The 13841-nt window shown below is 38.8% G+C and overlaps 1 protein-coding gene across 23 annotated transcripts in view; it reads right to left on the bottom strand.

The window, feature by feature from the left end:
* COL25A1 (collagen type XXV alpha 1 chain) overlaps positions 1 to 13841 on the bottom strand; it is a 299717-nt gene that overhangs the window by 22946 nt on the left and 262930 nt on the right. For 21 of the 23 annotated variants that reach the window (XM_040699609.2, XM_040699611.2, XM_040699607.2 and 18 more), the window contains 9 exons: positions 12124 to 12168; positions 11506 to 11583; positions 8409 to 8432; positions 6989 to 7033; positions 5315 to 5359; positions 4998 to 5078; positions 4215 to 4277; positions 2126 to 2176; positions 1753 to 1779 (listed from right to left, as the gene is read on the bottom strand). In XM_040699609.2, coding sequence (XP_040555543.1) covers positions 1753 to 1779; positions 2126 to 2176; positions 4215 to 4277; positions 4998 to 5078; positions 5315 to 5359; positions 6989 to 7033; positions 8409 to 8432; positions 11506 to 11583; positions 12124 to 12168 — 459 coding nt within the window. The remainder of the gene's footprint in view (positions 1 to 1752; positions 1780 to 2125; positions 2177 to 4214; positions 4278 to 4997; positions 5079 to 5314; positions 5360 to 6988; positions 7034 to 8408; positions 8433 to 11505; positions 11584 to 12123; positions 12169 to 13841) is intronic. The other 2 variants (XM_040699610.2, XM_040699625.2) reach the window with 1 other exon arrangement.

Raw genomic sequence — 13841 nt, 5'->3', positions numbered from 1 at the left:
GGGAGATACCTGATGCAGATTGACATCTGTGTGAAAATACTGGAAACTTCTGAGCAACAGATGCTCAATAATTATCACCTTATTCAGGTAGTTGGAATTAATCACACATTTCAGGGCTTTTGAAGATTTCCTCAAATCCCACAGTCCGCTCTCTACAGATGATTCAAATTGAAAGAGAACTTTCTGAAAATCAAGCTTCAAATTTAAAATCTCCTACAGTGGGATCTCCCTCTATGGAAGGAATCAATATTCTTCCCTACAGCAAACTGGAATTTGCACCAAAATCTCATTTAAAGATATTTTAAACCTTTAAGCATATATTAAGCTGAAGCAAATTGAAAGCAGCAGTATACATTATACAGCGTCAAGCTGTTTTGGAGGTTCATAGTTTCTGTGTTCATACAGAGAGGCTTAAACAACATAAGAAATGGCACTTGTCTTGTTGTGATTGTTATATTACGCATAGGTTATTACATTAAACGCTACTAAGAGGATAATGGTGGGCTTGCAATTTCCAATAAATCATTCTCACATCACAAAAATCTGCCCCAGCGTGAGGGCTATCCAGTCAAAAAGGGTATTGACTGAGCCTGCCTCTTTTGGGGAACAGAAATGTGTGTGTTTCTCATCCAGGCTGTTCCCCATGGCCTTGTTCCTAGGCTTCCCTTTGATGTATTATGCTACTTTATACCATATACATTTAAAATAAAATTCTGAATAAGATCTAGTCTGCTGCCTTAAGTAACTCCAGACATCTGTGGCCCCCTTGGCACCCTAAGTAGCCATTTCTTCATTCTTCTTCCATTTGATTCAATGTGACTTTCAGAGCAGTAGCACTGAAAATGCTGAAGTTTTGGAAACAGACCTGAGAAGTTTCACAAAAGCCTGGGTGTTAGGCCAAGAGCCTGAAGTAAGGCAGGTCTGGTGTGTAAAGGAAACAGACCTGACTTCAAAAAATGACTGATGACTCCAGATTCTTCTGCCAAGGTGACACAAATAGTCTTATAATACGTCAAGCCTGGGAAGATATTCTTGTAAGTTGAAATAAGCCACACCAAAAGCTAAATGAAAGAACTCCTCATCTTCTATTTCTTTTAGAAAGGTGTGTGTGATTAGGGAGCTGCGATGGTTAAAAGACTCATTCCTGATAGCAGCACCAGCTCCATGAATGTTGTTAAGAGTCCCTACAATGCATCTTCATGTACCGTGCTGTACAAGATGCGCCTCATCAAGGATTGTAGGTTGGAAAACATGAAAATACACAGATAGGCTTGTGGCAGGGAACTTGTGCAGTGCATGAAGGAACTGGTCAGCAGAGGACACACCACCAAAGAACATGAGAGGCCACTCATACTGGAAGAAGTAGGAGAGGCAAGAAAGCATGAAGGAAGAGGGGTTTGTCTGACTTCATCTCCTGAGCTTATGTCACTTCTACGTTCAGAAGTAATCCCAACTGCAATAGGGGTGGTAACTTGCTTGCCACCAGGAATCAAAATAATTTAGTACCACAGCACAGATATCAATACAAAAATTGGATTCAGCTCAGGAGAAATACTAACCAGATGCAATCACAGAAAATTTAAAATCTTTTATGCTATCTATCAGTATTACAACCTGCTTTAAGGTTTAAGAATATCAGAAACATTCATTGAATGAGACATCAGACAAAACATTCCTGCATGCATTAAAGAACAAAGAACGACACTTCACAGACATCAAGAACATGACTATTTGAGACAGCCATTAATTTACCTTTGGGCCAGGCAGGCCATGAGGTCCCTGAAAATAAAGATACCATGCTCAATTACAAAAATATGCCACAAGTTTTTAAACGAGCTTGCTGCTCTATATGGGTGCAAGTTACATCTGTTCTTTTATTCTTGCAAATGAAATGCAGCTGCCAATAAAGCAACTGTAAACACCTGATTTAGAGAATAAACCAGACCACTAACGTGTTTACACCAGCATAGGCAGGTGCAATTTGTTTCTCACTTCCAACATACTTAAAGGTCCTAAATTAGGCCCCCCTCTAATTGTCAGATGCTCTCACAGAATTCTATTAATCAGGCATTAAAATAAGTGGGTTCAAGCACTTCCCAGTCTGTTCTCTTCCTCCCAAGCTTACCATAGGGCCTGGAGGACCATGTGGCCCTGGAGGTCCAGGAGGTCCTATGATCTGTGGATAAAAAAAAACAATGAGGTTAAATCATGCACAGTAAAGAAATTCCCCACAAATACCAAAACTCAGATTGATCCTTCTTCTGCTGGCAAGCACTTATAAACGTAGCAATGCAACGGTACACCATGACAGCATATCTAGAAAAGGGTTTTAGGAATGGGAATTACTGTAACTTGAAAGACGGGGTGCCTGAAGAGTGGAATTGCCTGTGCCATATGGCAACATGCCCATCTCTGTTTCTTCCTCCTAGGCTCTAAGATACACTTTAGAACAGTATGGGGCAAAAAACCATGTCTAAAATAAGCAGTACTGAGAAGATGTGCTCAACCTTTTATATTTTATGGGATATGCACCTTAGCTGTCTCTGTACTATGTAATCTACAGGAGCAGAAGATGCTGAAGATGCCGTGCAATTTTTTCCCAGTAATGATGAATGGAAAAAAGATACTGAATCCAACTTTTTCAAGACTTCCCTTTTTCTCTTTTTATTCTGCTTAGCCCACTTGTACCAAGAATTCCCTGAAATCATTAACAGAGGTAATCAGGTTGCTCAGGCATGTAGCTCATGCTTATTTTGTACTGTTTTTCTGTATTCTTAATGAATCCATAGAAGACAGTTTCATGATGTTTGCAATTCAGTGTCACCTCTCTCCCAGGGTTTAACCCCAAAGGGTCACTTTTGTAGCCCACACGGTGGCAGCGAGGATGCTAATTCATGTCTCCAGACTGATACTCAGCCCCTCACCAACACAGACTGTTGGTGGTGACAGTAGTGAGAACAAAACAGGCTTTCAGACAAGGCGAAATTCCACCATCTGTGAAGCCTTCTGAAAATGGAAAGCCTTTTTTAAAGAGAAATCAAGCAGAGCAAGGTGAATGAGTTAGCAAATTGATTTGTGACAAATTAACAAATGTAACAAAAGACTCATACACTGAAGAGGCAGTGAGTGCTCAGTGTCCTGTGATGACAAACTTTCTTTAATTTCTCAGAGCTTTTGTACCAAATACCCAGTGCATGTCACCACTAACAAGGCGGGTAGCTTACTGTACTCTGATAACTTTACTCATCCTTAATAGAAGTTATTGAGTGTTCATGTTTCATTTTATTTTTTATGATTTTACAATGCTTAGAAAGTCAGGAAGATGTCTGGTCCCGAAAAGCTTTCATATGTGGATGATATTTACAGGTGGACAAGCACAGAGTAACACCACATTTGCATTTGTGTATTAATTCCATCAAAATTATGCAGAAAATTATACAGGGTTTACGTAGAAAATTAGGCACAAGTATACGCAAGATTGGAACTTCCTCCCCCAGTTATTTTGCATCAAGAAAGTCTTTATCTTGTGTCATACAAGGGGCACTGGGCAGAAACTGGATGATGAGAAGTAACAGAAGGAAGAACTTCTTTACTGTGAGACTGACAGAACGTTGCTACAGGTCACCCAGAGAGGTTGTAGAGTCTCCTCTGGAGATATTCAAGACCCACCTGGATGCCTACCTGTACATATTGTAGCAACCTGCTTTAGCAGGGGGTTGCACTCAATGATCTCTTGAGGTCCCTCTTCCAATCCCTATGATTCTGTGATTCCTGACATCACTGAAGCCAGTCTAGTCTGCTTCTCACTGAACTTCCATAGATCCCCAGAATATGAAGTGTTGAAATAGATTTGATTTTGGTTGTTTTTATCAGTTTCTTCTCTTATTATTATTTTGCACATTTCTGATTGTTTAAAGAGCGAGAACTCAGTAGGACTGTTGTTTATGATGAAGGAATAAAACTGGAAAGAACTAAATCTGCAGCATTTCTTAAGCAGCATTTAGCTGTTTAAGGTAAATATTTAAGTCCTTTTAATTTTCAAAAGGCCATGGACTGCAGCGAAACGATGAACAAAAACATTCTGAAAGTTTAAGCATAGAAATCATCAAGAATGTCTGGAAAGATAAGCTATGAATACAAACTTCTTCAGAATTAAAATCTAGAGAACTATAGCTGGACTACTACGTCCACTGCAAGAACGCACTGAGACTTACCGAAGGGCCTTGAGCGCCAGGCAAACCAGCATCTCCTTTTTCGCCTTTCATACCATTGGCTCCCTATAAAATCATTAAAAAACAGCACTTATTAAGAGTTTAGATCTCCTTAGCAATCCATCTAGGAATAATAATTTCTTTGCAAATAGTTATCATTTTATGGACATAATTATACAACGTATATAATGGAACTTATTACTATGTTTATTTTGGTGTCACTTCAATAATAGTTGTTAATAAGTATGAAGGCATTCTTTTATGTTATCAGCTACCAATTGTGGCCTGATATTTTTGAGAAGTCCTTAAGTTGGCACATTTCACTATGGATATATTTTGGGATTTTTTTCTATTTTTACTGAGAATTTCCACTTCTGCATATAGGAATAATACACTTCATGAAGACCTATGTATTTTCTCTCCCTCTCAATTTAAAATTCCTGACAATTCATCTGAGATTCCTGACAAGCGTTCAAAACAGCTCCTTTCTCCTGAACTTTACCAAGTCTACATTTGCCCACGTTATGTTATACACTAAAAGAGAGATGCAAATCTGATCAGTATGTCAACTAATCTCTGTCTTTCCTAAGCGATATTTTGGTTGACCATAAATTGAATGAAAAGTTCTGACAACATTTCACCTCCTCCTAGGATAGATGCAGAACAATCTCAGAATTGTTCTCCACTGTGCTTTTTGTCCAAACTTGCAATCTATCAGCACTGCTGGAAATTCCTGATAGAGGGAATTAAATATACTTATTTAAGCCAAAATTAATTCATACTCACTGGCAAGCCAGGTAGTCCAATTCCTCCCTTTTCTCCATGCATTCCAGGTTCACCCATATCTCCTTTTGATCCTTTAGGACCCTAAAATATGTATTTATTTAGCAAGTTGTTTGTAGGAACAGAATACTAGCTTTGATCCTAACAAGCAGAATAAGTCATGCTATGGATTGGCCTGCATTATTAACATGTAGAAACACAACCATAGGAACACAATAATGATCACACGGATAAGAAATCTAAGCTACAACTTGAGATCACAGAAATAATCCCCAGAAATGATGCACGGTTCCTCACACAATCTGCACGAGGTGGTTTACCTGTTCCCCATCAACTCCGGGAATTCCCGGGGATCCTGGTTCACCCTGCAAAAGATAAGATAGAAGTGGATTATTATCTCTTAATTAGTCCAGACATTCATGGAAAAAAGCAGTGCTGAATTTGTTAAACTGGTCAGTAATGTTTGAAATTAATACATAATTAACAACAACAAAACCAGAGAACAATGTTGTATACATTGTATATACACAGAATACTTGTATGCAACACTGAACAAACAGCCGAAGAGGATAGTTCATGAACTTTGAGTTGCATAAAGATCAGAACAAAAGTAAAAGAAAGAAAGAAAAAACAGAAGAAACCCCAGAAGGCTGGGGAAGAAAACCCATTCCAGTGGGAACTTTGTCCATTACTGGAATAAATACGGAATCATAGACCCTGATATATGTAGGGTTGACAGAGACCTCATGTTTTCTTTCCCTGACAAACATAAATCACCAGGGAAGGAGTTCACATTCACTGCATTGCCCTATGCACTGATCCCTGTATAGTATTCTCCAAGGGACCAAGATGGGGGTAGATTATGATATTGACAACAAACTCTTGTAAGGTTGAATTCTGCTTTATGTCATTAGTTTTGAACAGGAATGAACATCCAGATGATGGAAGACACTCTCTTCCCCACATCAACTCCTCTGTGTTTTACAACACACTCTTGGCTGCAGAAACCTTTGTGCTGAGTAGAACCTAACGTGGAAATTCTTGCATGCTTAACTGTGTGTTCCATTATCAGTTTCCATATAGAAGAAGAAATCTGATATTTTACAATTTCTCAAAACAATTATCATGCTAAATGGGATGAATATGATATCATGGATGAAGCCTGAAATTCAAATGCTTAGTACCGTTTTTGAAGAAACATGTATCCACTCTTGGAAAAGCTTAGGGTCACTGGCAGAAGATATGATATGTTCCATATTTAAGAAGTAGGAGAATTATCTCAGCTAATTTAAAACCAATATAAGTATTGCACTACATGCAACACTTTTTTTTTTTTTTTTTTTTAAAGTATAGGAAAATTTATTTAATTTTATGGAACAGCGCAGCATATGGTAATCATTGTCTCTGTGTGGGCTGCTCGCTAATAGCCCTGGTTCTGTGCACAACCTCAACAGGTGCGGTTAGCAGCCCTGGATTTGCAGCCAGGATGCTGACCACACGTGCATGTTATAATTTTTACAGAGATTAGAAAATATTGTGCTTCGTTGGGTGGGCACTACTATAACACAGAAGCTGTGTTGACGTGCACTTGCGCTGTGGCCAAGCTCAGACTGCTTCCCACCCAGCCAGAAGCGACGCACAGGACCAACCGTCTGCTGGTGCAGCTACTGTGCAAACACACAGAGCACTCTCTGCAGCAGAAGACCTAAGGAACAGTCTCAGTGTAGATCTCCGAGGAAGATGCTTCCACACTGGTTTGGTACCAGTTGATTTTGCCAGCTCTCAACTGTGCACCTGTGCGTGGCAAGAAATCAGTGTACTATTTCTGGGAAGCTACATTTCAAATTGCCAGAGTGCAAAGTTGGAAGCATGCTGTACTTGATACAATTTTGGGTACATATACTGTGCAGGAGAGCTCCAGGTACACATGTGCAGTGAGAAACTAGAAAATACCTCAACACCTAAAACATAGTGGGCAAAATAAGGAAGATCACCTTTGGACCTTGCAGCCCTTGGGGTCCTGGTGGTCCTGGTGGTCCCTAGAAAGAAACATACACATACATAATACTTTAAAAGAAATTCCTGCAGGACTTGTCATGTAAACACAGGTCAAATGTTAAGACAGGTACCCGAACAATGTGAGTTAGATGTCTGGCACAAAGTGAACCAAGACCAGCTATGAACAAGTTGTTCAACTATGACAACTCTCAGCAAACAGATAGGTACCAGTAAAAACAATGTTAAAACAGCAGTGCATTTCCTCTTTTATAAGAAAGTCCTGCTGCTCCCACTGATGAATGGCAAAGCTCCTCTTAGTGGCAGGGAGACCAAAGTTCACCTCAGCCACATCCTAATCTAAAGCACTCCAAGGTGAGCAGAAATCTCCTACTGATTGCAAAGAGGATTCTGCTAAAAGATGCTAAGTGTCTTTGGGGATGCTCAGTGCTTCAGGAAATTGTTAGGGAGCAAGTTGCAACTACTCCTTTTGCTTCTACCTAAGGTTGCAGATACTATTTCAGGAACAAAATATTGAACTGGATGTTGTACAGTAGGCATGGATTTGTTTGTTCTAATAAATAAAAAGAAAAAAATCAATCCCCTCCATTAATGAGAAGATAATGAGTGACAGAAATCTACAGAGAAGAACTCAAAACAAGAATAATAAAATGGTTTGCTTATAGCAAGTTTGTTGCTTTAAGAGAAGGCTGAACCAGCAATATTATAAGCATCTCCTAGCTGGTGTCAGTACTCTCAGAGATTGTGACGGTCCTGATGTGGTATCACGGGAATTGGCTGCAGTACAGGGCACTGGAACTGGCAGTCCTCGGCACATGCTGGGGATAGGTGCTGAAAAATTGGTATTTTTTTCTGAGATCTGATAAGGTGGGTCAAGAGAATTGCCTGTACTTGAGGCTTTGTACTTATCTTGACTTACAGTTAACTAAGCTGGGCCTTTTCCAGAAAGCTCCTACATGAAGATTCTTCCCAAACCAATTTAAAAGAGCCACCCTCTGCCCTGAAAATAAAGTGGATAACTGAAAATCATTTGGAGCTGAAAACCTACCTTTCCTATTTCTGGACTCCTGTGCAGATACATGCAGATGAGAATGCATGCCAAGAAGTCCAAAGCAGCTAATCTGCCCAAACACAGAAATACTGCATTCTTTATTTTCCAGGTCTCTTAAATTAATGGAAGTTTTGCCATTAATTCATCAGGAGCAGAACTGGCTCCACTACTGCAGGACTTTCGACAATGTACCCTCCAGTAAGGGAGCACTGTGCAAGTAAGTATATGGGATGGTGAGCTGGGTCAACACCCAAGGAAGGCATGTCCTGAACTGGCAGAAGGACGAACACGTTATGACATAAAAGAGACATTCTACAACACAGAGCAAATCATGCAATTGGAATTACCGTGACAGTGAGGGTGGCAATCCTCTGTTGGCAAAATGCATTAACAAGAGACAACATTACCAAAATTGAACAAGGATATAAATTATTCTGCTTGTAAAAATTAGTATCTCCACAAAACCTATACTGCATCTGGGGAGACACCATGTCTCCAAAAAATAAGAGTGAAAGCACTGTTATTCTTAACTGCCAGTGCCGCACAGTTTGGCTTCTAGGGCAATCAGGATTTTACATAGGTGAGGACTGTAGTTTCTTGTAAATTTCAAGTGATTAGTAAGTGATGATTAAACAGTAAAATCACAGTAAAAGTCTTCCAAAAGATTTTTAGGAACTAAATAAAATGGGATGAATTGGTCTCTTAGGATGATTAAAAGACTTGTCCCATGTTTTGGGATCTCTGCAAGTCTTGCACCAAGGTTTAACTAACAAATACAATTCCTACAGTAGAAGTATAACATGTTTTTTAATACAGAAACTAAGATACAAAAATAAAGTTAGGTTCTAAATCTGAAAATGCTGATCCACAAAAGCAGTGGTAAGTACTTTGAATTCTGCTTTAAATGTTTGGAAAGACAACAGGCTTCTTTTATCAATTACTATGAATTCTGTTATTATTTTATAGCTTGATCCACTACTGTATTTTTTGGACAAATAAGAATCTAAGAGCAAGTGAAAAAGTGTTTGAAAATAATTAAAATGCTTGTCCATGTTTTTAAAGAAAATAAACACCCTGAATCCTGATGCCTCTCCTTGCATTCCTATTAACTGTGAAGAACCTTCTGGCATATATGGAACGAGCAGCATTTAGCTTTTAACTCTTTTCCTATGTGCAAATGGATGGTTTGCAAATCCTGTTTATAAGTTCTAAAAGAATCTTCATTTACCATGAAAATTGGAGCCTGCTCGATACGAAGAACATAAAAAAGAAAAAAAGAAGAATGTTCTCTAACAGATGACTTTAATATAATCATATATGTTGCATTGTAACGTATTTATGGGAATTTATAAAGATTTTTAAAAGCTGAAAAATTCAGTTTAGATAGAGATGAAAACATAAAATAACCATTGCAAATGAATGCTGGCATGATCACACTGACAGGCTCATTTGCATCAGCACATTCAGATTTCAATATGTAAAGAGTCTGATCCTCTACAAAAGTTAAACTCCTGCAGCTACTGTCTTTTGCCTTAGGAAATTCCGAGGAGCAGGCCTGGAGAGCAATTTTGATAGAGATGCATTTTGTATTTGGTACTACAAGTTAAAGTCACATGCACTCAGCAGGGCTCTTGCTCAAACTGTGATGACAATTTTAAGATCCTTATTTCCAGTGCTGATGGACTCAGATGTCTCATTCTGCGCTGACACAGGAGATTGAGCAGTAGGCACAAGGCAGAGTAACTAAATTATCCTAAAGCTTCTGGGCTGCTTGATGATTTATTGCTAAATTCTAAGAAATGTAGACAGCCTAGATCTTGCTAACTCTTGTCAACTTCTTAAGTCAGCAGACCAAAGTCTGTGTAAGGTCACAGTTCTGTGCTGAGTGCTGAAAGTGCTCAATACCTCTATGGGAGAGCTGCAAATCTCAGATCCCCTAAGAATTTGGCACCAGGAGACTTAGGAATGGGTGCTTGCCATCTGAAAGGCCTGAGCTGGATTTGGCAAGGATATCACTGACTGATCCTATATAATCTTACTTACACCATCCTTGCACAGACGTTCCCATTGATATCAATTATTTGTTGCCCTGGATCAGAAGGTGATGACATTTGAAATAATTTACAAAAGGAAAAAGGCCTCCTCATCTGTTTCAATCACTGCACTAGGCTTTAGTCCCTTATTAAGGCTTCTTTATGTGCTGCAGCTTTTCTGAGGTGTTCTCACACAGCACTTGAAAGTAACACTGATGCCAGAGTGAAGATATAAAGACAGAATACAGAAAACGTGGGGGTGAAAGCCCCTGGTAAATCTGTGCCTGATAATATACTACATTACTTTCAAGCTACTTCAGGCATCTAACACTGAGATTGATTTAAAAGACTGAAAAATGTGTCTTTAAATTCCCTTAGGGGTGAAGCAAATGAGAGGGGTACAATGCAGAGCCCCAGAACATGCCTATATAGACTTCCCCACAGATGCCACTCACAATGAGAGTGGACTTAGCTTCAAAAACATATGGGCTTTTAGATTTTTACTAAAGGCAGTGAGGTTTTTTTTTATTTTATTTTCAAAGGGGTCTTGAAAAGCACATGACTGGCCAGACATCTATCCACTCCCACTGAGTAAATGCAAGAAAAAGAGTTCATTGGATTCAGTGAGAAAATGATCAGATGCACAATGAGCCAAGTTCTGTCTTCAGCTGCACATAAGCAAACCCATTCATTTTGGTGGAGTTGTGTTGCACAGAATTTGCATCTGACTACACTGCAATGTAAATCACCTTGACTGCAACTACATATGTCATCTTGTTACTTTACTTTCATACAAACACTCATTCATTCTTTTTGCAACCCCACTTTAATCCTCCATAGTTTTGTGCATACCTGTCAAAACAGGTTTCTAGAAATGAACAAGTGGGAAGATTGGTGCTTTGTCTATTTAAGATACTCAAGTTGCTGATTGAATCCACAGCTTTCTAATGGAACCACTCGTGTTATGGTTTCCAAATCTCAAATATTCTGCTCTCTGCATTTTATAGGAAGAGGAGAAGGGAAAAGAGGAAAAAAGAAATGTCAACATTTTAGCTATTGAACTGAAAAGCAGATGCTTCTGTTGAACTTATGTATGTGGTTTACTGCATGAATTCAGCACTAACCCCCACGCAGCAATGAATCAGCTTTATTCTCATTAGATGATGTCAATATGCTCTGTGGGAAATGGGACTAATTCACTCAGCTAAATTGTATCAAGGAAACAGTTTTTCTCACATCAAATAGCAAGTCTGGTTTCCAAATATAGAAAGACATTCCTCATCAGTAAACTCGGCAAATCGTTGGGGAAAAATAGTGTTCTCATGGTTTATGCAGAAGGAAAATACAATGACGTCAAACTGTTTCTTGGCAGACCAGGCTAAACTATTCCAGCCTTGTTAAGTTTACGTACCTGAAGAGCTTCATGAATATTGCCATTATAATCAATTATCTCTGTAGCACCTTGATCACCCTTCTGTCCAGGTGGCCCCTGTAATATATTTTCCATAACAAGTTTTGAGACACCTGCCAAAGACTACTCTAGACACTTATTTACTGATGAATGCTTTAATTCCAAAGCAGCCTAATCAAGTTCTGTTGTATTTCCATTGTATTGCTACATCCACAAAACTTAGCATTAAACTAAAGACTATATTTAAAGGATTTTTTAATATCTTTTTTCAATAAACAAGCAAGTCACTAAGTGAATTGTGCTGCAGTGGGAAAGCAAGTAAATGAAACCACCGCAGTTGAACACTGAAGCAGTTCCAATACACTAATTTTGTACTGGCTGTGAGCAACATCTGAACATGGCGTGTAACATCCTGCCCACGAACCATGAGTAGGATAATAGTAGCAAGTCAAATAGTAGTAAGGACTGTTACTCATATTAAAGGCCAATTAGTAACACACTTTCCACCAGAGTCAAGTGACCGATCTCATTAGATTTACTGTAGTTGCTGCCACAATTTCGATTCTTTGCTGAGACTGAATGCAAGAGTACAAAGATTGAAATGAGAAGTAGACTTACCCGTGGACCTGCAGATCCCATGTCACCTCTGTCACCTGTATCACCCTAGGTAAAAGGGATATTTGAGAACATATATGCCATCTGACAGTATATTAGGTAGTTTGTCTCTTTTAAACATGCTCCTCCTGAATAATCCAGCTAAACAAACAGGCTTCTCATTATTAATAGAACGCAGACCTTAGTTACAGCAGAAATTCCTTAAACATCTGTATAGTGACAGGGTTAACAATGAAGTATCTGGTTCTACGCAAGTTGCTACTGTGTGCTGTATTGGCTTGGAATAAGATATACCAAAGACTCAACAAAAGAGATTATTAATTCCGTAACAAATACAACTTCTCTACTCTTTATGGCACTACTATCAAAATCTTTAAGAAAAAGCAAGAGAAATAAAATGAGTTTGAAGTCAGAGAACACTTAGTAACTTCCTCAAAGGTGTATTTCAAAGTGTGTAAACATTTATTTCCACCACTGTGACTCCACTAAGCTTCTGAACCGTCTTGCTCCAAGTTCTTACCTCCCCTGCAGACACAAAGGTACTTTCACCATTGAAGTCCCTTTACTCCCTCACTGCGACTGGCTCAAGATCTTTACCATCTTGCACACAGCTTTATCCTCCTGGCTGTTAGTAATCTGTTTCAAGTGATGGAGGGAATTTCAAACATGTCTGCTTTCATAACTCAACATCTAGTGACTATGATTCTTTTTGCTTTGCAGTCATAGCAAGCTCTTTGATTTTTGTATTACTCAAAACGAATTTGGCAAAGAACTGCTACTCCTGCTGAAATCTATATGACATTGGTACAAATTAGGGAAGAAGTAACAGGAAAAAATATACATATAAAACAAAAAACGTTCATGGGGGTAATGAAAGAAGAATATGGAGAGGAGGCTGGTGGCAGGACATTATCAACAGTATTGCCTTGCCAGTATCTAGTGGAACTGTCACTGGAGTTGATGAAAACAATCCTGACCACTGCGTTGACTTCTGTGACCCAGATTTTAGAAACAGTTAGGCCTTTTTGATAAAATGAGAACTAAAAGAGATATCTCTATCTTTCAGATGCATTTGGAAAGTGCCCAGGAACTAGAGGCAACAGAATCTGATTTACTCTTCTGCTCTTACTCTGGTGCATTAATCCCCCCATCAGCTCCCTCGCTTACTAACTTTCCTTTTTAGCAGGAATGTGTGAGGTGAAGCGGCAATTACCTAACCATCATATTCTTAGGCACTGTGAATGGCTGTTATTTAAGGGCCTTTCTTTCAGGTATCTCAACCACTATCCTACTTGCCTGCAACATTATCTTGATATCTTTATTCTGACAGTAGACTGAAGAACCACCTAAACAAATCTAATTTAATTTTGATTTGACCCCATAACATAACATAACATGGAGTCCAATGAGCACAGTATTTGCAAAGTATGAGAAATATTTTTAAAAGCATGTATTTTCTTTCTCTACATACATGTGAACCCACTACATCTATATAGAGATAAATGGAGGAACTGATAAGTAGATAGACATTAAAAAAAAAAAGCCAACACACCAAACAAACAAAACCTAACCACTTTAGGTAAAAATAGGTACAACAGTAATGTAACCTACAAAACTTGCCTATGTAGGACCTACTGACCAGCATCTCTCTTCTGACAATCTTTGAAATACAATTGATTCCTACCCCACCAAGTTTGGTTCCGCATAATAATCACAAAAAT

Source organism: Gallus gallus, chromosome 4 (assembly GCF_016699485.2).
Source record: "Gallus gallus isolate bGalGal1 chromosome 4, bGalGal1.mat.broiler.GRCg7b, whole genome shotgun sequence".
NCBI classification, from domain to species: domain Eukaryota; kingdom Metazoa; phylum Chordata; class Aves; order Galliformes; family Phasianidae; genus Gallus; species Gallus gallus.
The sequence above is the reverse complement of the archived record's forward strand: the minus strand, read 5'-3'. Positions and strand labels throughout refer to the sequence as shown.